Below are 26,013 nucleotides of genomic sequence, written 5' to 3' on the forward strand. Positions count from 1 at the left end.
GGTGGAATTATTAGAGGAAGGGGTAGAGGCAAAGGAGGTAGGGGAGGCCATGGCAATTATCACAAGACTGGAAGAGGTTCAAAGCAGTGCAGTTATTGTGGCAAAAATGGCCATCTAATAGACACATGCTATAAAAAGCATGGATTCCCTCCTCATTTCAAGAATGGTGGTGCCTCTATCAACAATTTGGTTGCTGAAGAAAGTGATGATAACAGCAATCAGTCTCAAGAAGCATTCGGCAATTCTGAGCTTGGCTTTACTTTAGAGCAAAAGGAAGCATTATTAGCTCTCTTGAATCAGCAAGATGCACAACCAAAGCATAGCATAAATCAAATTGTTGCCACCACATTTCCGTCAAACCAAGGTATATCTTACATAATGTCAATGTCCATTTTCAGTCCAAAATCCTGGGTCATTGACTCAGGTGCTACAAATCATGTTGCCTATTCAAAGTCATTTTTTCAGTGCCTATATCAAATAAAACCTGTTCTTATTAATATGCCTGATGGTACCAGTACAATAACCCAATATGCAGGAACCATAGTATTCTCAGACCAGTTTAAATTGTTTCATGTGTTTTTCATTCCAACATTCAAATTTAATCTAATATCTGTGTCTAAATTGACTGCCGATTCAAAATTAAAACTTACATTTGATGAATTTGGTTGTGAAATTCAGGAAAAGATTACCATGAAGACAATTGGTGTAGCTGAACAGAGAAGAGGCTTGTATGCTTTTGAAAACCTCACACCTGTTCAAGCTGCATCTTCATCTGTTCTTCCATCTACATCTGCATTGGCTATTGAGCCTACACAATCTGCATCTTCATCTGTTCTTTCATCTGCATCTGCACTAGCTGTTCAGCCTGCACAATTAGATAATTCTGAGCTCTGGCACCTCAGATTAGGACACATACCTCATGATAGGATTGTTGTAATGAAAAAAGAATACAATGACTTGAATTTTTCTGCTTGTAATAATCCTTGTGACTCATGTCACTATGCAAAACAAAAAAGATTACCATATGCAACTAGAGTTTCAAAGAGTGAAAATAAATTTGACATTGTCCATATGGACATTTGGGGACCTATAAATACAGCTTCAATTTCTGGTTTCAAGTATTTTTTAACTGTGGTTGACGACAAAAGTAGATTTACATGGCTGTATTTTATGAAATCAAAAGGAGAAGCCGCTGATTTGGTCAAAAATTATGTTAAAATGGTTGAAACTCAGTTTGGCATGGTAATTAAAAAGGTTAGAACAGACAATGGAAATGAATTTAAGCTACCAAATTTCTATGCATCTAAGGGTATAATACATCAAACTACCTGTGTTGAGACTCCTCAGCAAAATGGCATAGTAGAGAGGAAACATCAACACATTTTAGAAATTACAAGAGCATTGATGTTTCACTCAAACATGCCTAAAAGGTTCTGGAACTTTGCAGTAGGACATTCAGTGCATCTAATAAACAGAATTCCTAGTACTCTACTGCAAAACCAGTCACCATACTACATTTTGAAACAAAAATTACCTGATATATCATACCTCAAGGTGTTTGGATGTCTCGGATATGCATCAACATTAACAGCACATAGAACAAAACTGGATCAAAGAGCTCACAAGTGTGTATACTTGGGGGTCAAAGATGGAGTTAAAGGACACATTCTTTACAATGTTAAGAGTAGAAACATTTTCATTTCTAGAAATGTTCAATTCTATGAAAATTTTTTCCCATTTGCATTACAGGAATTTTCAAGCAATGATAAAAATAATAGACAAATGCAAACTGTCCCAAAATTGCATCATGCATCTTTATTTGAGGATCCATTTCTAGATTTGGATGAACCTTCTTTTTCCCAAGGTTGGTTAGATACCATGCATCTATCATCTCATTTAGATTCTACCTCACATACTCAAACCAATTCTAATAACAATTTACATCCATCACCACATTGCCACACTAACTCAAAGCATCCATATCCTGACATAGCATCACAACCTAGAAGACCCTTAAGAGAAAGAAGACGTCCCACATACCTCAATGATTATCACTGCAATAGCATGAATGCATCAGCAAATGATTTTTCTAACATTTCACACAATTCATCATGTTCTTCTCAAGAATTTTTTGAAAATTACACAAATATGTTACTAAACCAGGCAGATCAATTTTTTGACAAGTCTTCCATTCTTTTCTTTGAGTCTGAGTCTCCAGTTCCTCTCCTTCCTTTATCACCTGAGTCAATCACACAAAAATCCAACCAGGCCAAATACAAAGAACCAAAAACCTATGCTGAGGCAGTTTGTGATCCGAACTGGCAAGAAGCTATCTATGCAGAATTAATTGCTCTAAAGGAAAACCAGACTTGGACTCTTACCAAGCTTCCTCATGCTAAAAAGGCAGTAGGGTGCAAATGGGTGTTCAGGTTGAAATTGAATCCTGATGGATCTGTGGAGAGATACAAGGCAAGACTGGTAGCTCAAGGCTTCACCCAAACAGCAGGGGTGGATTACTTTGAAACCTACAGTCCCGTGGTAAAAATGAGCACACTGAGGATAATTTTGTCAATAGCAGCTGTAAAGAATTGGTTTGTACACCAATTAGATGTCAACACTGCATTTTTACATGGAGATTTAGCTGAATAAGTATACATGCGACCCCCTCCAGGTTTAACATTGCCTTCACCAGACTTAGTTTGTAGATTAGACAGATCCTTGTATGGTTTGAAGCAGGCCAGTAGACAATGGAACACCAAATTATCAACTACTTTGATCGATTTTGGCTACACTCAATCTCGACATGATTATAGTCTCTTCACAAAATGTCATGGTTCACAATTCACAGCCATCTTGGTATATGTAGATGACTTAATCGTTGCTGGAAATAACATGGATGAAATTGGGTCCGTCAAGAAGCACTTGCATGATTTGTTTAAGATCAAAGATTTGGGTGACTTAAACTTTTTTCTAGGCCTTGAAATAGCTCGAAGCAAGAGGGGCATTGCAGTATGTCAACGAAAATATTGCATCGACCTATTGAAGGAGTATGGATTAATGGATGCAAAGGCAGCAACTACACCAATGGATTACACAATAAAATTGGCAAAAGATTCAGGGAGTTTACTCAATTCAGCATCTGAATACAGAAGATTAGTAGGAAGATTACTCTATTTGACCAATACTCGACCTGATATTGGATATGCAGTAGGAAAATTAAGCCAATTCTTAGACTGTGCTACTGACAAACACTTTGAAGCAGCCATCAGAGTATTAAGATACCTCAAGGCCAAACCTACCCTGGGTCTAATGTTCTCATCCCAAACTGACTTGGAACCAACTGGTTTTTCAGACAGTGATTGGGGAGCCTGCTCAGACACAAGAAGATCAATTTCAGGGTACTGCTTCTTCATAGGAACTTCTATTGTATCCTGGAAAAGCAAGAAACAAAACACAGTGGCCAGTTCTTCATGTGAGGCAGAATATAGGGCCCTTGCAATGGCCACCAGAGAAGCGCAGTGGATCACCAATATACTTGGAGACTTGAAGATTGAATTGAGTAAGCCAATTGCAATATATTGTGATAGTCAATCGGCCTTGCATGTTGCGGCCAATCCAGTTTTCCATGAAAGAACTAAGCATATAGAGATGGATTGTCATGTTGTTCGAGACAAATGGCAAGAACAAGTGACAAAATTGCTTCCTGTTTCAACTGTTAATCAAACTGCAGATATATTGACTAAAGCCTTAACTCCAAAGATGTTTCAAGACTGTCATGACAAGCTCAGAATGATAGATGTAACTGATTCTGGCTTGAGAGGGGGTGTTACATGACTTAACACTTCTACTAGTTAGTTAGTGTAGTGAGCTTATGTGTATAGTGTTGGTTACAAAACTTATCAGTGACTTAGTTACTTTGTACAAGAGAGAAGAATTAGTTAGCAGTAGAGTAATTAGTGACTATATATATCAACAGTATTATTTTGTATGGATAGTTTTTGCATTCCCATTTTTCAAGTGGAATGGTGATTGAGATGTGAATAAGAAACACACTCTCCCTTCTCTGAGTTTCGTGAAGTCGCTCTTTCATCTTCCAGAACTCACCACTTTCACAGATATTGATAAAACTCTCCAGGATTTGGCGTTCGTAGACTCCTGTCATATAGAGTGGATGTATGTGACTTCATGGCCGGCTGAAATCAAACACAGAAATAATTCATGCACAGACATCCATTATATGCTGCTCTACGGGTTTGAACTTTCTTGGTTGAAAGTATATTGCAAGTATAAGGCCATGCTCACTGATCATAACAAAGTCATTTGTTATACTTATAAGCCGTCACTTATATGTAAGTGTATATCTACAGCAATGATAGATAGCCATCAGAATTTAATATTTTTTATTATTAATTAATTATTAATATTTAAAAATATATGTTAAATTATTATTAAATTAAAAAAATTAGGTTGATATAATAGAAAAAATAATAAATTTTGATAATTTTCTAGTATTTCTTTATATGAAAAGATAAATCAATTATATTATATAATACATTTTAATATTGTTTAAAAATTGATTAGATAATATGCATACTAATATTAAATTTGAAGTATTTTATATTAAAAATATTTTGTAAAATATTTATTTAATAATTTGTATATAATTCCAAATAATTATTCAACAAAAATATAATACAAATTGGATTATAAATTATTGTTTTTAGGAATTTGAATTCATTTATTTACAAAAATATAATACAAATTGGATTATAAATGATTGTTTTTAGGAATTTAAATTCATTTATTTTTAAAAAAAGATATAAATTTTTTATATTAAAGTTGTACAAATCTACATTTTTGTTGTTTTCATTATTTGCAAATAATTAAAAGAAAAAATTAGGAAAAAAATGAATTCAAATGGAAATATCAAAAATATAATATAAAATTATGAATTAATTGTATAATTATGATATATTTAAATGTATAGAGTAAGAAAATGTTGTGTCAAATTTAAACTTATTTAAAGTCATTTTCAATCATTTGTATGAAAGATTAAGAAATAAAGTAATAATAATATTAATAAGAGTTGTAATATGATTTATAAATAGGTAAAATAATATAATATTAAGAATTTTATACAATATGTACAAACTAAATAATGTGAAATTTTAATATTTGTAACATAAACTTTTTATAATTATGATTATTGTGACCTTTATTTATATGTATTTATTATATTTAATTAGTAATTTATGTTTTAGTTAAATAATAATAAGTAAGAGTTTTTAATTTTTTTTTAAATGACTGACTCATTCTCATATGTTATTATTATGTATTTAGAAGTAAAATGTGACATCATTAAAAAAACAAAATAGCCAAAATTTATTGTATAGAAAATTGATACCAACATTTATAGATTATAATTTATAGATTATAAATAGATGGTTACTGATTCTAAAATCTTATGAAGCACCACAAGAATTTTCTTTTTGTATAAGTTTTCTTTTTAGTTGTTGTAACACCCTACCACACTAAGCTTTACGCTTAAGTCGTAAAACAAAGGTGGTGTGGTATTACGACCTCTAAAATAAAATGAGTACATATAATAACAGAAGAATTATAATATGCTAGGAGCCTTGAAGAATAGGAAAAATAAAAGTCGCGAAATAAAAGCGCAACGCTCAAGGAACGAGTTAACTTGCGTGCTAAGAAAACCATAACTACTAAACATAAGATAACAAAAGTAGGAATAGAGTGCCAAAAATACAAAATAACAAGCTCCTAACTCAGCCTGCGAAGTCAAGACTGGCCGGAGAATATTTACACATATATACATACATATCCAAAACCCAAAAGTACATATACACAATCCTGCCTCTCCATAAACCTCTAAGAAGATCAAAAAGAACAAGTTATACGGAGAAAAAGCTAAGTACATATATATACATCATAGCATAATAAAATAACCATGTAACCACAACACTTCAAGAGTCCAGACGCCTAACAAGATGCCTCTCGACCTGCATCTGAAAAACAACATAGTATGGAATGAGAACCGGAGGTTCTCAGTATGGTAGAGGTGCCACACACATAATATATAAGGTCCTGGGAATGCCAGAGGCAATCCTAGAACGCCGACACTCAGATTATAGAACTTAAAGTATTAAACGAAGTCATAAAAGGTGGTTTTTTAAGAATATTTAATCCTAACTTAACTTAACCTTAAAATCTAAGTCCCATACTGCCATTCCTCCATACCTCCAACTCCATCATACATTTTCATAGACAAGTAAACAGATAAAGGCAAGCACAAGAAGGTTACAGTTACTGCAGGTAACAAATACACATTTAATATGGCAAGTACACATAGGTACACCCAATTAAAGCACAAGCAAGTAATTCAAGTATTATGCATATGATGCATGCCTGTCCTATGGCTGATGAGGCTCATCTATCAGTTATCCAGCCAACCCGACAAGTATGAATTGTCCTTAGACTGTCCCCCGACGTGCATCCCCAAGAGTCTATGCATAGCTTTTTCTCAAATAATCAATATTGCTCAATGGGGGTAACATTCCCGGGAATTTATATAGTGCCGGTCACACTTACGTCGTAGGGTCAACAGAGTATCGAGTTTTCAACCTGGTACATGTGGTGGCAAGCCACGGCACTTGATCCAGGGAATCTTGTATCTCAGATTATTCAAATTCATAAGCCATGTAAATAATTCAATTATAATTCATCAACATCCACATCATTCTCAATCGCATCTCATTCATCATTATACGTCAATCATATTCAATCCTTATCCTTCATTACCACACCTCCCATTCCGTCCATCAATAGTTCCAATTCAAAACATAATTCATTCTTTTCTAAATGAATCAAACTTAAAACATGCTCATTTTTTAACAATTCTAAATCAAACCATATAACCTTTGAATCTAAATCTTTTTAAATAATCATATAAACAAAATCTCTAATTTTTATAAAATTTCGGCAGCATCTCCTCTAAAACTCGGACTTTACCACCCTTTTCGGGTCCAAACCTGCTTTCTTTTCAATTCAACATACCCTTCCTCATCATCATAACAGTCACCACAATAAATCTACCTCAGATCAATAATTATACTCATACAATATTCAAATCCAACAACCAAAGGTCAACTTAGGATTATAGTTCACTAATCCTAGGCTTCTAACACAAAATACCTCAAATCAATAATTCACCAAATCATTAGTTAATCAATAAGCACCAAACCAACCATGTTCATCAACAATAACATTCAACCATAATTCTCTCCAAATTAACATAACAATATTCACCATCCAAAATTAATAACTAATTATCCAATAAACTTCAACCAAATATATTCATCGACAAATTACTAAACATTAAACATACACCTGCATTCCAACTTATCCTATGGTCATCTAGCCTAAGTTTTTACAGAACATTATATATTAAATGCAAGAAACATAAACCATACCTTAGCCGATTTCCAAATATTATTCCAAGACAATTTTCCTAAAAGAACATAGCCCTCAAAACCTCAACTAATTCTCTTTCTTCAAGTTCCAGTATTCACAATTTCGGGCTCCAATTATTTATTTTCAACCTAATACACATTCATAACACATATATATCCAATTTAATACTCAAAGTTCAAATCCAATGAAATTAAAATAGAATTATCGTATCCTCACCTTACCCAAGCTTCACATAAGCAAGAGTGAACGTTTTTCTCAAGCTAATTGGATCCTAAAACATCAAAAATCAAAGAAATTCAACACCCCTTCTCAAAACTAAAAAATTGGGGAAATGAAGGCTGAGTGTGAAATAACGAGTTACCTATAAAATTGTTCCAGTAGAAACGTAGAGCTCAATGTAGTGAACGCGTGGCCGCAAACGGTGCAGCGATCGGAGTTCGGACGGAGGAGTTACGTCAGTTGGAATTTCACCGTAGGGTTACGGGATTCCTTTCTCTCCTTTCCCCTGCAACTTCAACGTTGCTGAAATGGGGAAGAGGAGGACGTGGGTCCTTTTAATAAACTGGTCCGGTTGGGCCCACGGCCCAGTTTGGCCCCGGTTCAACCGGTTCAGCCTGTTCGGTCCAATCTTGGACCGTTTTCTTCGAAAGTGTCAAAATTCTCGTTTCGATGAGCTCTACCCTAATTTAATATAATATTCACATTTCTAATCCTTCTTATTAAAAACTACTATATTGACTAATTATCTACTGATTTAACCGGAGTTTACATCCTACCCACCTAACAAAGAATTTTGCCCTCAAAATTCAAATTCAGTTACTTGAAAAGAGATGTGGGTAGTCCTTTCACATATCTGATTTGAGTTCCCAAGTGTGTTCCTCGATACCAGCTCGAGTCCAAGTTACTTTTACTAATGATACTTCCCTTCCACATAATCGTTTAACACTGGTGTTATCAATTCTTACCGGAATTACTGGAACTGTTAGATCTTCTCTTACTTGAATTGGTTCCGGTTCTAGAACATGACTTGCATCAGGAGTATACTTCCGAAGCTGTGACACATGAAACACATCATGCAAATTCGAAAGATATGGTGGTAAGGCAATTCTATAAGCTACCGACCCAATTCTCTTCAAGATCTCAAACGGTCCAATATAACGGGGATTCAGTTTCTTAGTCTTAATAGCTCTTCCCACTCCAGTGGTTGGTGTAACTTTCAAAGAAAATATGCTCCCCTTCCTCAAATTCCAAAGGCTTTCGCCTCTTATCAGCATAACTCTTCTGGCGGCTCTGGGCTATAAGCATTCGACTACGAATCTTCTTTATCTGTTCAGTAGTTTTAGCTATCATCTCAGGCCCTAACAAACTTCTTTCTCCAGTTTCATACCAACATAGTGGAGATTGACATTTCCTGCCATATAGAGCCTCATATGGAGTCATTCCGATGCTTGCATGGTAGCTATTATTATAAGCAAACTCTACTAATGGCATATACCGATCACAGCTCGCTGGCTGGTCCAAAACACAAGCTCTTAGCATATCTTCCAAGGTCTGAATAGTTCTCTCTAACTGACCATCTGTCTGAGGGTGATACACAGTACTCAAGCCTAACTGAGTCCCAAATGCACGCTGAAAAGCTCCCCAAAATCTTGATGTGAAACGAGGATCTCTGTCAGATATGATAGTAGAAGGCACACCATACAACCTGACAATCTCTTTGATATACATTCGAGCCAATTCCTCCATTGTGCAACTTATTCAGATAGGAAGAAAGTGAGCTGATTTTGTCAGTCGATCCATAACCACCCAAATAGCGTCACAACCAGATCGGGTTCTAGGCAAACCTATCACAAAATCCATTGTGATACTCTCCCATTTCCATTGTGGAATCTCCAAAGGCTGAAGGGTCCGTGATGGTCTTTGATGCTCAATCTTAACCTTCTGACACGTTAAACATTTAGATACATGCAACGCCACATCATTCTTTATACCTGGCCACCAGAACATCAGTTTCAGATCCTGATATATTTTGGTGCTCCCTGGATGAATTGAAAACCCGCTCTTATGAACTTCCTTCAAGGTACTCGGTCGCAAGTCTCCAATATTTGGCCCAATAATCCTGTTCTTGAACCTCCACAAACCATCCTGTTCTTCTGACACTCTCAATAATCTGGTTCTTGAACCTCCACAAACCATCCTGTTCTTCTGACACTCTCCACTGTTTCTCCTGTTCAACTGCTAGTAATACTTTATGTAACGCTTCACTATCTTGATGAGCCTTCAGAAGTTCTGATTTTAAATCACTTGAAATCTACAACTGACTCAAACACAAAATTCTAGATTCTTCTCTAACTCTCAAATTCAAACCTTGAAATGCCTTCAGTAACTCTTCCTCCTGTAGCATCATCCAAGCTGCATATAAAGACTTCCGACTCAAGGTGTCCGCCACAACGTTCGCTTTTCCTGGATGATAATTCAATTCAAAATCATAATCTTTCAGAAGCTCCATCCACCTCCTCTGACGCATATTCAACTCTTTCTGCTCAAAAAGATACTTCAAGCTCTTATGGTCTGAGAAAACATGAAACTTAATGCCATAGAGGTAGTGCCTCCAGATCTTTAAAGCAAACACAACAGCAGCAAGTTCTAAATCATGCGTCGGGTAGTTCATCTCATGCGGTCTTAATTGCCGTGAGGCGTATGCTACAACATTCTGGTGCTGCATCAGAACGCATCCTAGACCCTTCAGTGATGCATCACAGTATACTTCAAACCATTCACTTGGTTCAGGAAATACTAACATGGGTGCAATAGTCAATCTGTGCTTCAAAGTTTGAAAACTTTCCTCACACTCCGGAGTCCAGATAAAAGGTGTATCCTTCCTAGTCAGATTAGTTAAAGGTAAGGCGAGCTGTGAAAATCCCTTAATGAATCTGCGATAATATCCCGCCAAACCTAGAAAACTCCTGATCTCTGTCACTGAAGTTGGTCGCTCCCAATTCATCACTGCTTCCACCTTAACAGGATCCACGGCTATTCCCTGCTTACTCACCACGTGTCCGAGAAACTTTACTTCACTCTTCCAAAACTCACATTTAGATAACTTAGCATACAACTTCCTGTCTCTTAGAATTTACAGCACAGTTCGCAAGTGATCAGCATGTTCCTCCTCAGTCTTAGAGTAAACAAGAATATCATCAATGAAGACAATGATAAACTTATCTAGATACGGCCAGAAAATTCTGTTCATATAATCCATAAATACTGCTGGAGCATTAGTTAAACCAAAAGACATCACCGTATACTTGTGATGACCATAACGCATCCTGAAAGCAGTTTTCGGAATATCCTCGTCTCTAACCTTTATATGATGATAACCGGATCACAGATCAATCTTAGAAAACACACCGGCACCCTGTAACAGATCCATTAGATCGTCGATTCTAGGTAACGGATATTTTTTCTTCACAGTGATCTTATTCAATTGCCGATATTCAACACACAAGCGCATACGTCCATCCTTCTTCTTTACCAGTAATACTGATGCTCCCTACGGAGAAACACTTGGTCGGATAAAATGCTTACCCAACAGATCCTCCAGCTGAGCTTTTAGTTCAGCCATTTCTAAAGGTGACATCCTGTAAGAAGTAATCGAAATCAGACCGACTCCAGGCACCAACTCAATTGCAAGTTCAACTTCCCGGTTAGGTGAAAATTCATTAATATCATCCGGAAACACATCTGGAAATTCATATACAATTATAATCTGCTCTAAACTCTAATCATCACCTGATACTCCCGCAGTTAATAACATAATACCCTGACATTCAGTTCCAGAACAGTTTACTATCATAGAGTTCAAATAGTAACTATTCACCACAACTGGTGCTTCTAACCCTTCTGGCATAAACTGTACTAACTTTTCAGAATATTCAAGCAAAACATGATTCTTAGATAACCAACCTCCCGGTTATCCCAGCATCATCTACCTGCAGGATACGTCGTATTCCCTACCACCAATGCTGAGCCTCGCTTTGCAGCTGATAAGTTCCAAACTCAACCCATTGCTCCTCAAGAACCTGCAACGCCCTTTCCATAGCCTGGATCCAATTATCTGCATCAGTGGAATTTGAAGTTCCCTTAAAAGTCGGAGGGCAAACTTTCAAAAACGTAGTAAGTGTCATAGGACCGTCTTCATCATTATTATTCCCATGATTATCCTAATTTATCTGGTTACCCAGCATCTCAGTTGTTGCCTGCATAGCTGCAGCCATATTTCCCAAGGCAGCCATAAAGTCTACTGGATCATTCCCTACCGGGCTAGGAGTAATGGTGCCTTTCCTACTTCTACCTCGCCCGCGACCGCGTCCGCGAGTCGACATCTGGTCCTTATACACACCAAACAAGCGATATTAAGTTGATCAGTCTCAATATCGCAAGTCTAATGCTTTAAGTTCCAAATGCATGCTCACAAACATTTATGCCATATATATCAATCAGATATTCTAATAGCACATACACACATATACAGAGAATACACAGAAGTACAATCAGTCTGTCTTTCAGGCTCTATAGGAACGAACTGCTCTGATACCATAATGTAACACCCTACCACACTAAGCTTTATGCTTAAGTCGTAAAACGAAGGTGGTGTGGTATTACGACCTCTAAAATAAAATGAGTACACATAATAGCAGAAGAATTATAATATGCTAGGAGCCTTGAAGAATAGGGGAAATAAAAGTCGCGAAATAAAAGCGCAACGCTCAAGGAACGAGTTAACTTGCGTGCTAAGAAAACCATAACTACTAAACATAAGATAACAAAAGTAGGAATAGAGTGCCAAAGATACAAAATAACAAGCTCCTAACTCAGCCTGCGAAGTCAAGACTGGCCGAAGAATATTTACACATATATACATACATATCCAAAATCCAAAAGTACATATACACAATCCTGCCTCTCCATAAACCTCTAAGAGGATAAAAAAGAACAAGTTATACGGAGAGAAAGCTAAGTACATATATATACATCATAGCATAACAAAATAACCATGTAACCACTCCGCTTCAAGAGTCCAGACGCCTAACGAGATGCCTCTCGACCTGCATCTGAAAGACAACAACATAGTATGGAATGAGAACCGGAGGTTCTCAGTATGGTAGAGGTGCCACACACATAATATATAAGGTCCTGGGAATGCCAGAGGCAATTCTAGAACGCCGACACTCAGATTATAGAGCTTAAAGTATTAAACAGAAGTCATAAAAGGTGGTTTTCTAAGAATATTTAATCCTAACTTAACTTAACCTTAAAATCTAAGTCCCATACTGCGATTCCTCCATACCTCCAACTCCATCATACATTTTCATAGACAAGTAAACAGATAAAGGCAAGCACAAGAAGGTTACAGTTACTGCAGGTAACAAATACACATTTAACATGGCAAGTATACATAGGCACACCCAATTAAAGCACAAGCAAGTAATTCAAGTATTATGCATATGATGCATGCCTGTCCTATGGCTGATGAGGCTCATCTGTCGGTTATCCAGCCAACCCGACAAGTCTGAATTGTCCTTAGACTGTCCCCCGACGTACATCCCCAAGAGTCTATGCATAGCTTTTTCTCAAATAATCAATATTGCTCAATGGGGGTAACATTCTCGGGAATTTATATAGTGTCCGGTCACACTTACATCGTAGGGTCAACAGAGTATCGAGTTTTCAACCTGGTACACGTGGTGGCAAGCCACGGCACTTGATCCAGGGAATCTCGTATCTCAGATTATTCACATTCATAAGCTATGTAAATAATTCAATTATAATTCATCAACATCCACATCATTCTCAATCGCATCTTATTCATTATTATACGTCAATCATATTCAATCCTTATCCTTCATTACCACACCTCCCATTCCGTCCATCAATAGTTCCAATTCAAAACATAATTCATTCTTTTCTAAATGAATCAAACTTAAAACATGCTCATTTTCTTAACAATTCTAAATCAAACCATATAACCCTTGAATCTAAATCTTTTTAAATAATCATATAAACAAAATCTCTAATTTTTATAAAATTTCGGCAGCATCTCCTCTAAAACTCGGACTTTCTTTTCAATTCAACATACCCTTCCTCATCATCATAACAGTCACCACAATAAATCTACCTCAGATTAATAATTATACTCATACAATATTCAAATCCAACAACCAAAGGTCAACTTAGGATCATAGTTCACTAATCCTAGGCTTCTAACACAAAATACCTCAAATCAATAATTCACCAAATCATTAGTTAATCAATAAGCACCAAACCAACCATGTTCATCAACAATAACATTCAACCATAATTCTCTCCAAATTAACATAACAATATTCACCATCCAAAATTAATAACTAATTATCCAATAAACTTCAACCAAATATATTCATCGACAAATTACTAAACATTAAACATACACCTGCATTCCAACTTATCCTATGGTCATCTAGCCTAAGTTTTCACAGAACATTATATATTAAATGCAAGAAACCTAAACCATACCTTAACCGATTTCCAAATATTATTCCAAGACAATTTTCCTAAAAGAACATAGCCCTCAAAACCTCAACTAATCCGCTTCCTTCAAGTTCCAGTATTCACAATTTCGGGCTCCAATTATTTATTTTCAACCTAATACACATTCATAACACATATATATCCAATTTAATACTCAAAGCTCAAATCCAATGAAATTAAAATAGAATTATCGTATCCTCACCTTACCCAAGCTTCACATAAGCAAGAGTGAACGTTTTTCTCAAACTAATTGGATCCTAAAACATCAAAAATCAAAGAAATTCAACACCCCTTCTCAAAACTCGAAAATTGGGGGAAATGAAAGCTGGGTGTGAAATAACAAGTTACCTATAAAATTGTTCCAGTAAAAACGTAGAGCTCAACGCAGTGAACGCGTGGCCGCAAACGGTGCGGCAATCGGAACTTGGACGGAGAAGTTACGTCAGTTGGAATTTCACCGTAGGGTTACGGGATTCCTTTCTCTCCTTTCCCCTGCAACTTCAACGTTGCTGAAATGGGGAAGAGGAGGACGTGGGTCCTTTTAATAAACTGGTTCGGTTGGGCCCACGGCTCGGTTTGGGCCCGGTTCAACCGGTTTAGCCTATTCGGTCCAATCTTGGACCGTTTTTTTCGAAATTAGTGTCAAAATTTTCGTTTCGATGAGCTCTACCATAATTTAATATAATATTCACATTTCTAATCCTTCTTATTAAAAACTGATATATTGACTAATTATCTACTGATTTAACCAGAATTTACAGTTGTCGTTCAACATTTCCTTGTCTAATTTTCTTCTTCTACATTTCTATATAAGAAACAAAAAATATTCTACTATTTCTTAATGTAATAAACTATTAACAAAAAATATGTTGAATTATGGAATAACTATTATTTTCATGTATACATGGCCATATATTGCAATTTAGAATTATAACTATTAAAATTATATCAAGATTATTCATTCTTCATATGGCTATATACGACTTTTATAGATGTGAAAAATTATGAGATTGGTTATGACAGTTAAGTTTATATATGTTATTCTCTATGATATTATAAAGGTAACTATATAGATAGATGTCATTTTTTATATTGTAATAAGATAAATTTAATATTGATATAATATATTATGTATTTAAAAACTTAGCTGTCATTAATTCATTATAACATTACTTTGATATCTTTTATATAATTTTCATAAAATGAAGTTTGCTCAATCCTTGATATGAGAAATTAATATTGAAAAATTTAATGTGAAAAATTATAAAATTGATACTAGATTTGTTATATAAATGTTATTTTCTATCATATTATAAATTTAGTTATATAGATAGATGTTTTCTCTGTGCTGATATAAACTAAATTTAGTATTGACATATTTATAGAAAACTTAAGAATTCTAGTGTCATTAGCTTACTATAATATTAATTTAATCTTTTCCCTGTTTGTTTCTTGTAGTCCTAGGGATATCACTTCGGGTTCTAATGGCTGGAATCTGTAAGCCTTGTCTTTCCCTTTGCGTCACGTACTTAATTATTTTATTTCGGATCGAAATCTATGGATAGGTCTATGATGATGACATCATGGAATTTAGGAAGAAAACACCATTAGAATTTAGCAGTAAATATGAGAAACAACAACAAAGAAACATAGCATAAATAAGTGTAAAATTTTGCCATTCAAATCTAGAAGTGCTAAAGTGAGTGACTTTTATGATTTCTCTACTCTTCCCATCTCTTTTACAGTTTTATTTGTTCTTGCCAAATTTGCACTTGGAGCTCCATGCATCATTATCTTCTGCATATATAAATGGAGACGAAGGCATTTATCCATATATGATAATATCGAAGATTTTCTGCAAAGTGACAATAACATTATGCCAATTAGATACTCCTACAAAGAAATCAAGAACATAACTGAAAAGTTCAAGACTAAACTAGGAAATGGAGGCTATGGCTCTGTCTTCCAAGGAAAACTTCGAAGCGGTCGTCTAGCAGCTGTTAAGGTATTGAATGAGGCCAAATCCAATGGCCAAGAATTCATCAATGAAGTTGCTACTATTGGAAGAATTCACCATGTTAATGTGGTGCAACTCATTGGTTTCTGTGTGGAGGGATCAAAGCGTTGTTTGGTATATGAGTTAATGCAGAATGGCTCTTTAGAAAAATACATATTTTCACCTCAAGACAGTGCTTCCTTAAGTTGTGAAAAACTCTATACCATTTCCCTTGGAGTGGCACGTGGTATTGAATACTTGCATAATGGGTGTGACATGAAAATTCTGCACTTTGACATCAAGCCTCACAACATTCTTTTGAATGAAAACTTCAATCCAAAAGTCTCTGACTTTGGACTTGCAAGGCTATCTCCCACTGATAAAAGCATTGTGTCTCTGACTGCAGCAAGAGGAACCATAGGGTATATGGCTCCTGAGCTCTTCTACAGAAATGTTGGCGCAATCTCGTACAAAGCCGATGTCTATAGCTTTGGGATGTTGTTAATGGAGATGGCTAGTAGAAGGAAGAATTTGAATGCACTGAATGAAAATTCCAGCCAGATATATTTTCCCTTTTGGGTTTATGATGAATTGCAGGATGGAAGGGAAATAACAATAGAAAATGACACAGATGAAGAGATGAAGTTGGCTAAAAGAATGATGATTGTGGCATTGTGGTGTATACAGACAAAGCCTAATGATCGACCTTCAATGAAGAAAGTTGTGGAGATACTTGAACAAGACGATGACTTAGAAATGCCTCCAAAACCATACTTCTACCCACTTAATGCACCCAGAGAAGAGAATGTTGAACATACCACAACTCATAGCAGTTCATCACTTTCCTCTGACATGTCGTCAGTTAGTGATTCAAAGGAATAGAAATAATCGGTTTGGACTCTACTTTGATATAATGTTGCATGCTCTGTACCTAGTTAGCTTATGTCTTTGGCTATGTTGTGTATGTTAGTATTTCTGATGTATATGATGACAATAAATTCGTTCCTATGTGATTTATATATACTTTTTAATCAAGTTAGATAATATATATGTGAACAATAATATTATAAAAAAATAAGAGTAACAATATCATTTTTCTAATAATTACGATGAATTCTCAATGTATAAAAAATTGGTTAGACACTCTTTAGCCCGCAATTTGATTAAGCTAATTAACAATCAAAACCCACCATCCAAAAATTGATTACTATGCTAAATGAATGAGTGAAAAATGGTCTTCATCTTCTGAGCTTCTTGATGATCATGACTTGAATGGCTATGTTTAGCTGAAAAGCAAAAGCATCACGCCTAAGCAAAGGAAAAAAGAAATATAAGAAAACAAAAAGCTACGCGCATTATTTGTGGAAAATTAATAAATGAACAAATTTAAAGAAAATATCCGTATAGTAGTCTAGCCTCTTCCAAGGTTTATAAGAAGACAAATTATCTTAATGCACGATGCAATAAAAGTGAAGAATATAATTTTAAAAAGAATTTTATATTAAGGTTAATACTTGAAAGATAATTTTATAAGACTCACCATATGAGAGAGTTTTTGTAGAAATGATTCTCCCAATAAGTGTTGTGCTTGTTACAGACTTACAGCAGCCTTCTTTTTATTTATTTATTTTATATATAAATGAGTTCAGCGTTAAGATTATAATTTGTATAATTATAACTATATTAACAAGAGATATAATTTATTTTTTATTTTTATTTATTTTTTATTATTATATTTTTTAATTTTTAAATAAAAATAATAATAAATTAAATTTTTATAATTTATTTTAATTTATTATTAAATAAAATATAAAATTATTAATTTTTTTTGTATTTTTAATTTTTGTGTAATGCTCTGTTTTCAGAAACAATGCACGAAGACGAGCTGATTTGACGCCCACCGAGGGTGATACAAATATCCACGAGACATGATTAAAATCCTTCGGAAGAAAAAGTCAAGAAACTCTTAGATTTTGGAAACAATTGAATTAAATTAGGAAATGATGTAAACTTTGATATTTTGTAAATCACTTGAGAAGAAATGTCATCCCTGCTGCTGGTGATGTTGCTGCTGCTATGCTGTATAAGCATGAGAACAAGCGATGCAAAAAACTGTTCATCAATATGGTGCGGGAAACATAACATAAAGCACCCTTTCAGGCTTCAAAACAGTTCAGTTCACTGTGGTGACCACAGGTACACCCTCTCTTGCGAGGATCATCACCAACTTTTCCTGTATTGGAAATCAGCCAAGTTCAGTGTTCAATCAATTAACTACAACAACTACACTATCCGATTAGTGGATGCAAATTTTGCCTTACTACATATGCATCATCATCACTACTACTCTAACTCTTCCCCACTCCTTAATTATTCCTTAGCTTCCTACAATTTCAGTGATTATGAAACTGATGAGCCGTATCAGTATTTGTTATACAAAGTGAATGGAGATAGGCTTATGGTCATGAAGCAGATGATATATGTGAGGTGCATCAACGACACTTTCTATGTGAATTTTGATGGCAAGTCTCTGTGGGAATTGGGGCTGAGAGACTCCTGTTATGTAGAGTGGATGTATCCAACATCTTGGCCTCACGATGAAGAATGCAAAATCAACAACATTTCATGTAGAGACAACCGCAACATGCTTCTCTATGGTTTTGAACTTTCTTGGGCAGTTAGTTCTTGCAACCGTTACTTTCGGGACCAAGTCGAGATCGATGATCATAACAACGTTTTGTGTTATCCTGTTTTTATGCCACTATTTGCAGGTTTGATTGCTCATTCTTAAAGTATTGTACTGTACAAAGTTAATTTCCGTCCTGGTACCTATGATTTATGGGATTATCCAATTTGGCCATCAAATGAAATTCTAATTTTAGTATTTTACTATAGTGGTCTCTCAAATTGAACTCCGGACATAATAGTCTCTAAATATTTTTTAGTATCACGTTGAAGTGTCCAACCATTGGCTGAGTTAGCCACAATTTAATTCCTCCCTCTCTATTTAACCCTAACATTCTTTGGTTTCTCTCAAATCTTTTAAACGTTATCTTCTGGTACTTCTTCCTCCTGTTCTTCTCATTCTCTTCTTCTTTATATATCAATGGGGATGCATGGAAGGAGGCAAAGGAGTCGTATTGACTTTTTGCTGCTAAGCTAAATTTTTGGTTCTAGGAATTGGGTCTTAGCGATTGTTAATAATTGAAATTTTGAAAGAAAATTGAGTTTTTTGTGGTGGTAGAAGAGTTGATGATCTAAAACCCAGGTTTGATGCTTGATTTAGAGAGTTGAATATGATGGTAATGTGAAAAAAGAAATGAACTTGTTTGGAAATCATTTAACATGAGAAAAAAATTCCCATGCATCCCCATTGATATGAAGAATGAGAACAGCAGGAGGAAGAAGCATTAGGAGGGACTAAAATAGAGAGGAAGGGATCAAATTGGGTTCAAATTGCAATCTTGCTAATTAAGCTAGTCACTGCACACTCTAACCTGTCATAAGATAATCACGTCATCACTGAAACAGTTGAGTCATCGTTAGAAAATTGTCCAAGAGATCGTTATAGTGAAATTAGAACATAGATAACCAGATTGAATGATCCTGTACTTTCTTTCTCTGTTTTTTTTTTTCAGTAAATCATGTGTCATAAATCCTAACTATTTCTTTTTTCCCTTTTATCCATGTTTCTTGTCCGCCCAATTTTGCTGATTGCAGGTACTCTAATTGGAGGAATAAGTAAGTCCTTGTATTTCCCACTATAGTATTTTTATCATTTGGGTTTGAATTTTTAAAGTTTATGCATTGGACTGTGATTACCTCATGGAATTGATTAATTATAACCCATGGAATTCTGCAGCAACCAGAGAAACGGAAACATTACGAATACCTTGCTTTAAAGTTGACTAAGCAAATTACATAAGTATTATGCAGTTGAGTATGTTCTTGGCAAATTAAAACTAAGACACCTTATGATTTATTTGCTCTTTTTTCTATCTTCCTTGCAGCTTTGTATGTTCTTCTCAAATTTTTACTAGTTGGAGTTCCATTCATCATTCTTTTATGCATATATAAATGGCGACGGAGGCATTTATCTGTGTATTCGACTATTGAAGATTTTCTTCGAAGCGACAATAGTATTATGCCAATTAGATACTCCTACAAGGATATCAAGAACATAACTGGAGTGTTCAAGACAAAACTTGGGAATGGAGGCTACGGTTCTGTCTTCCAAGGAAAACTTCGAAGTGGTCGCCTTGTAGCCGTCAAGTTGTTGAATAAGGCTAAATCCAATGGCCAAGAATTTATCAATGAAGTTGCTACTATTGGTAGAATTCACCATGTCAACATAGTGCAACTTATTGGTTTCTGCATAGAGGGATCAAAGCGTGCTCTCATATATGAGCTGATGGAAAATGGATCATTAGAAAAATACATATTTTTCCCTAAGAATGATTCCTTAAGTTGTGAAAAGCTCTACACCATTTCCCTTAGAATAGCACGTGGTATTGAATACTTGCATAATGGGTGTGACATGAAAATTCTGCACTTTGATATCAAGCCTCACAACATTCTTTTGGATGATAACTTCAACCCAAAAGTCTCTGACTTTGGACTTGCAAGGCTATCTCCCACTGATAAAAGCATTGTGTCACTGACTGCAGCAAGAGGAACCATAGGGTACATGGCTCCTGAGCTTTTCTACAGAAATGTTGGCGCAATCTCATATAAAGCCGATGTCTATAGCTTTGGGATGTTGTTAATGGAGATGGCTAGTAGAAGGAAGAATTTGAATGCACAGACTGAAAATTCCAGCCAGATATATTTTCCCTTTTGGGTTTACGATGAATTGCAGGATGGAAGGGAAATAACAATAGAAAATGATTCAGATGAAGAGATGAAGTTGGCAAAAAGAATGATGATTGTGGCATTGTGGTGTATACAAACAAGGCCTAATGATCGACCTTCAATGAAGAGAGTTGTGGAGATGCTTGAACAAGACGATGACTTAGAAATGCCTCCAAAACCATACTTCTACCCACTTGACGCACCCACAGAAGAGAATGTTGAACATACTACAACTCATAACAGTTCAAAGTTATCCTCTGATGACATCTCTTCAGTCAGTGATTCAAAGGAATAAAAATAATCTGTTTGGACTCTACTTTGATATAATGTTGCATGCTCTGTAGCTAGCTACCTTGTGTCTTTGGCTATGTCGTCTATATTAGTATTTCTGATGTATATGATGACAAGATATTGGTTCCTATGTCCTCTTCCATATATACTTTCTCATCAACTTAGATAGTTCTATATATATAATTTTTGTTTTTTTAAGATTATATACTTTCTTACCTTATTACTTAAATGAGTTGTTCGGATAGAAATGTCGTCTTTAACTTATAATCCAACCCAAATGCATACAGCCCTGCTATTTTCCCAATCAAAATTAAATTCTACAAAACAATTATGTGAATAGTGACACTATAAAAAATGAGAATGACATTATCATTTTCCCAATAATTATGGTGAATTCTCTTATCTACTACTGGTATAAAAAACTGGTTTTACACTCTTTAGTCCACAACTTGATTAAACTAATTTAACAATCTAAAACCACCATCCAGAATTGATTACTATGCTAAATGAATGAGGGAGAAATGGTCTTCATCTTCTTAGCTTCTTCATGATCACGACTTGAATAGCTATGTTTAGCTGAAAAACAAAAAGCATCACGTCTAAGCAAAGGGAAAAAAATAGAAGAAAACAAAAAGTTACGCGTATTACTTGTGGAAAATTAGTAAATGGACAGTGTTTGATTTGCATATCAATCTTTTGTGCTTGGAGCACATCATACGAGTATATTGAAAGAAATTTTTCCTATAAGACAAATGTAAACGTTACAATTTAATGAAAGTATTATAAGTGCCTAGAATGTGCAAAGAACATTATTGTTTAAGGAAATTCCCATGAATTAGACGTGTAGTGAAACGAATATTTGATGAATCCATTGCAAAAAGAGTGAGTGGACTTGGGAGAGTGATGGTCAAAATAAACGAACAATAGAGAGTGAGTGCAAACGAATATATATCACATTTTTTCTTTAATTTTTTTTTAAATTTGTTTTTAGGACCACCATCACTTATATCGCAATCTTCTTTCTTCTTCTTCATGGAACCTGGTTGGCGTTGTCACTTTTTAGTCTTTATCCATCTCTCTGAAATTGACATTGCAAGTTGCAGCACGACCTTGTCAAAGTCTTCAGGCATCAACACCTTTGTTGAGTGAATAGATTAAGAGTAGTTTATATAGTGCAAAAATATATGGTGTGATTCGATGAGTAAAGTGTAAGAACAGCATACTTGCAAAAAGAGAAAATTAATTGTTGGAACAGAGTTTAAAAAAGAGAGATGGAGATTGAGTTCTAAAGAATGTAAAATTAGTATAAAGTTATTTTGGTAAAAAAACTAAATAAAATAAACAGAGAAAATTATTTATTTCTAATTTATGAATAGTTTATATCAAAGAAGTGCATCTATAAATTGAGTCACCTTAATTCAGTTTAATGCAATTCATCCAACAAAAATAATAATAACAGAGAGAGGTATGTTCTCCTTTTGTCAAGAGAGAGTATTATTGTAATCTCCTCTTGATAGAGAGTATTATTGTGTTCTCCTCTTGAATTTCACTTTAGAGAATAAAGTGTGATCTCTCACCATTTATTTCATAGGTGGGACCAAAAATAAATATAAAAGAGAAACTATTCAAAGGTAGAAGATCACACTTTATTCTCTAAAGTAAAATTCAAATTTTAGAAGATCCAAATTCTTCAAAGAAAGTTATTTTCTACAAATTTTTAATTCTTCATCTCTATATTTTGCAACGTACCTAACAAAGAAGACCTCACCATCTGCTAGAACATATGATGGCAAACTACCAAACTAAGCTAACATAACAGTACATACAATTTACTCCATGTAGCTAACTATAATACAGGCCAAATATATTTGGATTATATCAAATGATTTTTATTCGGCAACTTAAAAAGAAAATACAAACTTTTCAGACAACTCCAAGTAAGAAATCAGTCTAATTCTTGGATCACTTCTAAATCTTGGATAATCTGTCTTGCAGCCACACCAATTTTAGCATATTTTCTTGAAGGCCCTGTGGAAGCAAAAGGATTAGGAGGTATTGGTAATGTGTCTTGGTCTCCCTCCAACATTTGAAGCACTGTCTGCATTGATGGTCGATCCACTGCATGCCATTGGATGCACCAAAGTCCCACTGTTGCTAGCTGCTTAGCAACTTTAGCATCCCCTTCATCTTCAATATGAATTCTCATTTCTTCCTTCTCTTCCAAAAGATTATGAATCCATTCAGGATAGTAAATATGGCTGCTGTTTTCTTCTACATCCTCTGTGATCTTCTTCCCTCCAATTGTTTCAAGTAGCATCATTCCGTAGCTATAAACATCAGACTTGTAAGATACATTTCCAAAGTTTCTTGAGAAAACTTCGGGCGCAATGTACCCCAAAGTTCCTCTAGCTGCTGTCATTGACACTACACTTTGATCCTTGGAACATAATTTAGCTAGACCGAAATCACAAATTTTTGGAGTAAAGTTGTGATCTAGCAACACATTTTGAGGTTTGATATCAAAATGGAGAATGCGTTGATCACAACCTTGGTGAAGGTACTCAATACCTTTAGCTACACCTAAAGCAATTTCTTGCAACTTCTTCCAGCCCAAAAAGTTTTTCTTGTTGTCCGGCGAATTTATGAACTTCTGCAGCGAAGAATTCGGCAAGAACTCATAGATAAGAGCTCTTCTGAACCCATCAGCACAAAAACCAACCAACCGGACAATGTTGACATGGTGGATTTTACCAATTATACCAACTTCATTGACAAACTCTTCCCCATTTCCCTGGGAATTATTCAGCATTTTCACAGCAACAGTAAATTCTTTTGAGATGCTTCCTTTGAAGACAGTTCCATAGGCTCCCTCTCCTAGCTTGTCGCCGAAGTTATTGGTAATTCTCTTGATTTCAGAATAAGAGTACCTGGTTGGCTTTTGAGCTCTGTAGTCTTCAAGAAATTTTTCAATAATTGCTTCTTTTTCTTTTTGTATTATGCAAGTATCATAGATGTAGTAAATCGCACCGGTTAGCAGGATAAGGAAAAATGATCCCAGTACTGATCCTGCATTCATCAAAACTCCATCTTTAGAAAATTTTCACATTTACTTGCTTTCAGGCTAATTAATAATGATACCAAGAAAAGCATTAAAAAAAAGAGAAGGCATAATGAAGTTGAAAACTGACCTGTTGTAACCAGAGCTGTTGATGGTCCTGCAACAACACCAGAAACTTAGATCATGAAATCACTTGAAAAAGCAATGACCCTTAATTTCTTTAACAAGTTAAAAGGTACATAAAGCTAGTAGGACTGTAGGAATCATGGACTGATTCATTGATTTGGATGTTTAATGTTTTCATTAAATTCATCTACTTGCTTCAATTATTTGTTAATATAACATCTAAGAAAAGAATCTACTTCAAAACAATAAGAGTCAACCTTAATTAAATTGGCTATTAGTCATGTCAAATGCAACAAAATGAAAAAAATAAAATAAAAAAAAAGCTACCTTTATGGTTGTCTAAACAACTGAATTCATTCTTTGTACTATTCCAACTACACCTGTTCCCTTTTGATTCACAATGTCCACAGTCTGGTTCAGACCATTTCAAATGAAGAGGAGCATCCTCATCAACGAATATTCTCGGGACTAATGAAACATTGAACATTTTCGTGCAGAATGAAAGCGGCAAGTCCTCGATTTCCGACCAAGATGGAACTGCATATATGCTACTAGCCGAGGTGCTTAGGCATTGAATCAAGAAAAGTTCCATGTAATCTCTTTCAAGTGCTGAACAGTTAAAGAAATAATAGTCACCATAGTTATGATCAACCTTCATGTTGAAGTTGAAAGGTGAAGCTGAAAGTTTGAGGCTATGAAGAAGCCTAGGAAAGCAACCATTATGAGGATATGATAAATCAATTGTTTGCTTTCTATAGTCAATCTTGTTGACACTGAAATTCAGTGAATCATGGAGCTCAATGAGAGTCTCATTACTGTCTGTGCAAACCAGATCAAAGCCCGGGTAGCCGCAGTTTCGCGGCTGCCGGCCTTTGATTCTGAAAGGGAACCGGATTTCTTGATATCCACATGACAAACCTTGACATGTATCAGAGCCTAGTGCTAACTCTACATTGAAGCAGAACATGAATAAAACACCAATCAAAGAAAAACCCATGTTAGAGTGTAGTATAGATTCTTGTGTGGTTTATTAGCTCATGAAATGAAAGCATTATTAAGGTTCTAAGTTCTAACCCCTTTCTTGGGCTTAACATAATTTTCAATCACTCCATAGCTTCCCAGTTATTTCCACTTCTAAAGTTTGTGGTGCTTATGCTTACAGGATAGAAGTTGACTCTTGACTAAAGGCACACGTTTTCCACGAGACTTTTCTCTCGTCCTTGCATAAAGCTATAGCTAATTTTATGTAACTTATGTAAACAAAAAGACCATGGCTTTTACACCTAAGGTAGAGCCAAAGATTAGAATGACTAAAAAGGGTGATCCACAGGTAGCTTAGGATCGGGATATTGAACCCGACGTGAATCGAACACGCAACCTTCTGATCTGGAGTCAGACGCGCTACCATTGCGCCACGGATCCTATGCTATTTAATTGCGCATGCTTTCTAATAATATTTGTTCTTGGTTCACAGTTTCTGTTTTTTGGACTCGATTGGATCGACAGTTTAAAACTCTACATGGGCCTTTCCGCAACATGGAACAAATCGTTTTGGGCTTTCATTAATTCTTGTATAAAATTAAATCTTCAAGCAAGAAAAAAAACAAGAGATTATTTGGTTTGTTTTCAATTT

At 35.2% G+C, this 26,013-nt stretch overlaps 3 protein-coding genes, 1 long non-coding RNA gene and 1 other non-coding gene across 6 annotated transcripts; 2 read left to right on the plus strand and 3 right to left on the minus strand.

Annotated features, from left to right (window-relative positions):
* Positions 1 to 12,279: 12,279 nt before the first annotated feature.
* LOC140181055 (uncharacterized) lies at positions 12,280 to 14,574 on the minus strand. The gene is made up of 4 exons (XR_011875646.1): positions 14,407 to 14,574; positions 14,261 to 14,315; positions 14,044 to 14,172; positions 12,280 to 12,602 (listed from the first exon to the last, which is right to left on the minus strand). It is a non-coding gene; the product is annotated as an uncharacterized lncRNA (long non-coding RNA).
* A 1,228-nt stretch (positions 14,575 to 15,802) lies between these two features.
* On the plus strand, positions 15,803 to 17,049 carry LOC112763795 (rust resistance kinase Lr10-like). Its single transcript, XM_025809375.3, has one exon. It carries the CDS (start codon positions 15,935 to 15,937, stop codon positions 16,934 to 16,936), a length of 1,002 nt encoding a protein of 333 aa, XP_025665160.3. The 5' UTR covers positions 15,803 to 15,934; the 3' UTR covers positions 16,937 to 17,049.
* A 564-nt stretch (positions 17,050 to 17,613) lies between these two features.
* On the plus strand, positions 17,614 to 21,399 carry LOC112767024 (rust resistance kinase Lr10). 2 transcript variants are annotated; one of them, XM_025812908.3, is made up of 3 exons: positions 17,614 to 18,825; positions 19,775 to 19,795; positions 20,065 to 21,399. In XM_025812908.3, exons 1-3 carry the CDS (start codon positions 18,096 to 18,098, stop codon positions 21,198 to 21,200), a joined length of 1,887 nt encoding a protein of 628 aa, XP_025668693.1. In that variant the 5' UTR covers positions 17,614 to 18,095; the 3' UTR covers positions 21,201 to 21,399. The 2 variants fall into 2 exon arrangements, with proteins under 2 accessions (XP_025668693.1, XP_072079593.1); XM_072223492.1 differs by lacking the exon at positions 19,775 to 19,795.
* A 1,442-nt stretch (positions 21,400 to 22,841) lies between these two features.
* LOC112766335 (rust resistance kinase Lr10) lies at positions 22,842 to 25,665 on the minus strand. The gene is made up of 3 exons (XM_025812243.3): positions 24,708 to 25,665; positions 24,385 to 24,411; positions 22,842 to 24,262 (listed from the first exon to the last, which is right to left on the minus strand). The coding sequence occupies exons 1-3, from the start codon at positions 25,375 to 25,377 to the stop codon at positions 23,142 to 23,144; spliced, it is 1,818 nt and encodes a 605-aa protein (XP_025668028.1). The 5' UTR covers positions 25,378 to 25,665; the 3' UTR covers positions 22,842 to 23,141.
* Positions 25,666 to 25,730: 65 nt separating this feature from the next.
* Positions 25,731 to 25,802, minus strand: TRNAW-CCA (transfer RNA tryptophan (anticodon CCA)). The gene has a single exon. It is a non-coding gene; the product is annotated as a tRNA-Trp (tRNA).
* Between the last annotated feature and the right edge of the window lie 211 nt (positions 25,803 to 26,013).

The sequence above is a fragment of the Arachis hypogaea genome, chromosome 17, assembly GCF_003086295.3.
Source record: "Arachis hypogaea cultivar Tifrunner chromosome 17, arahy.Tifrunner.gnm2.J5K5, whole genome shotgun sequence".
In the NCBI taxonomy this organism is placed as follows: Eukaryota; Viridiplantae; Streptophyta; class Magnoliopsida; order Fabales; family Fabaceae; genus Arachis; species Arachis hypogaea.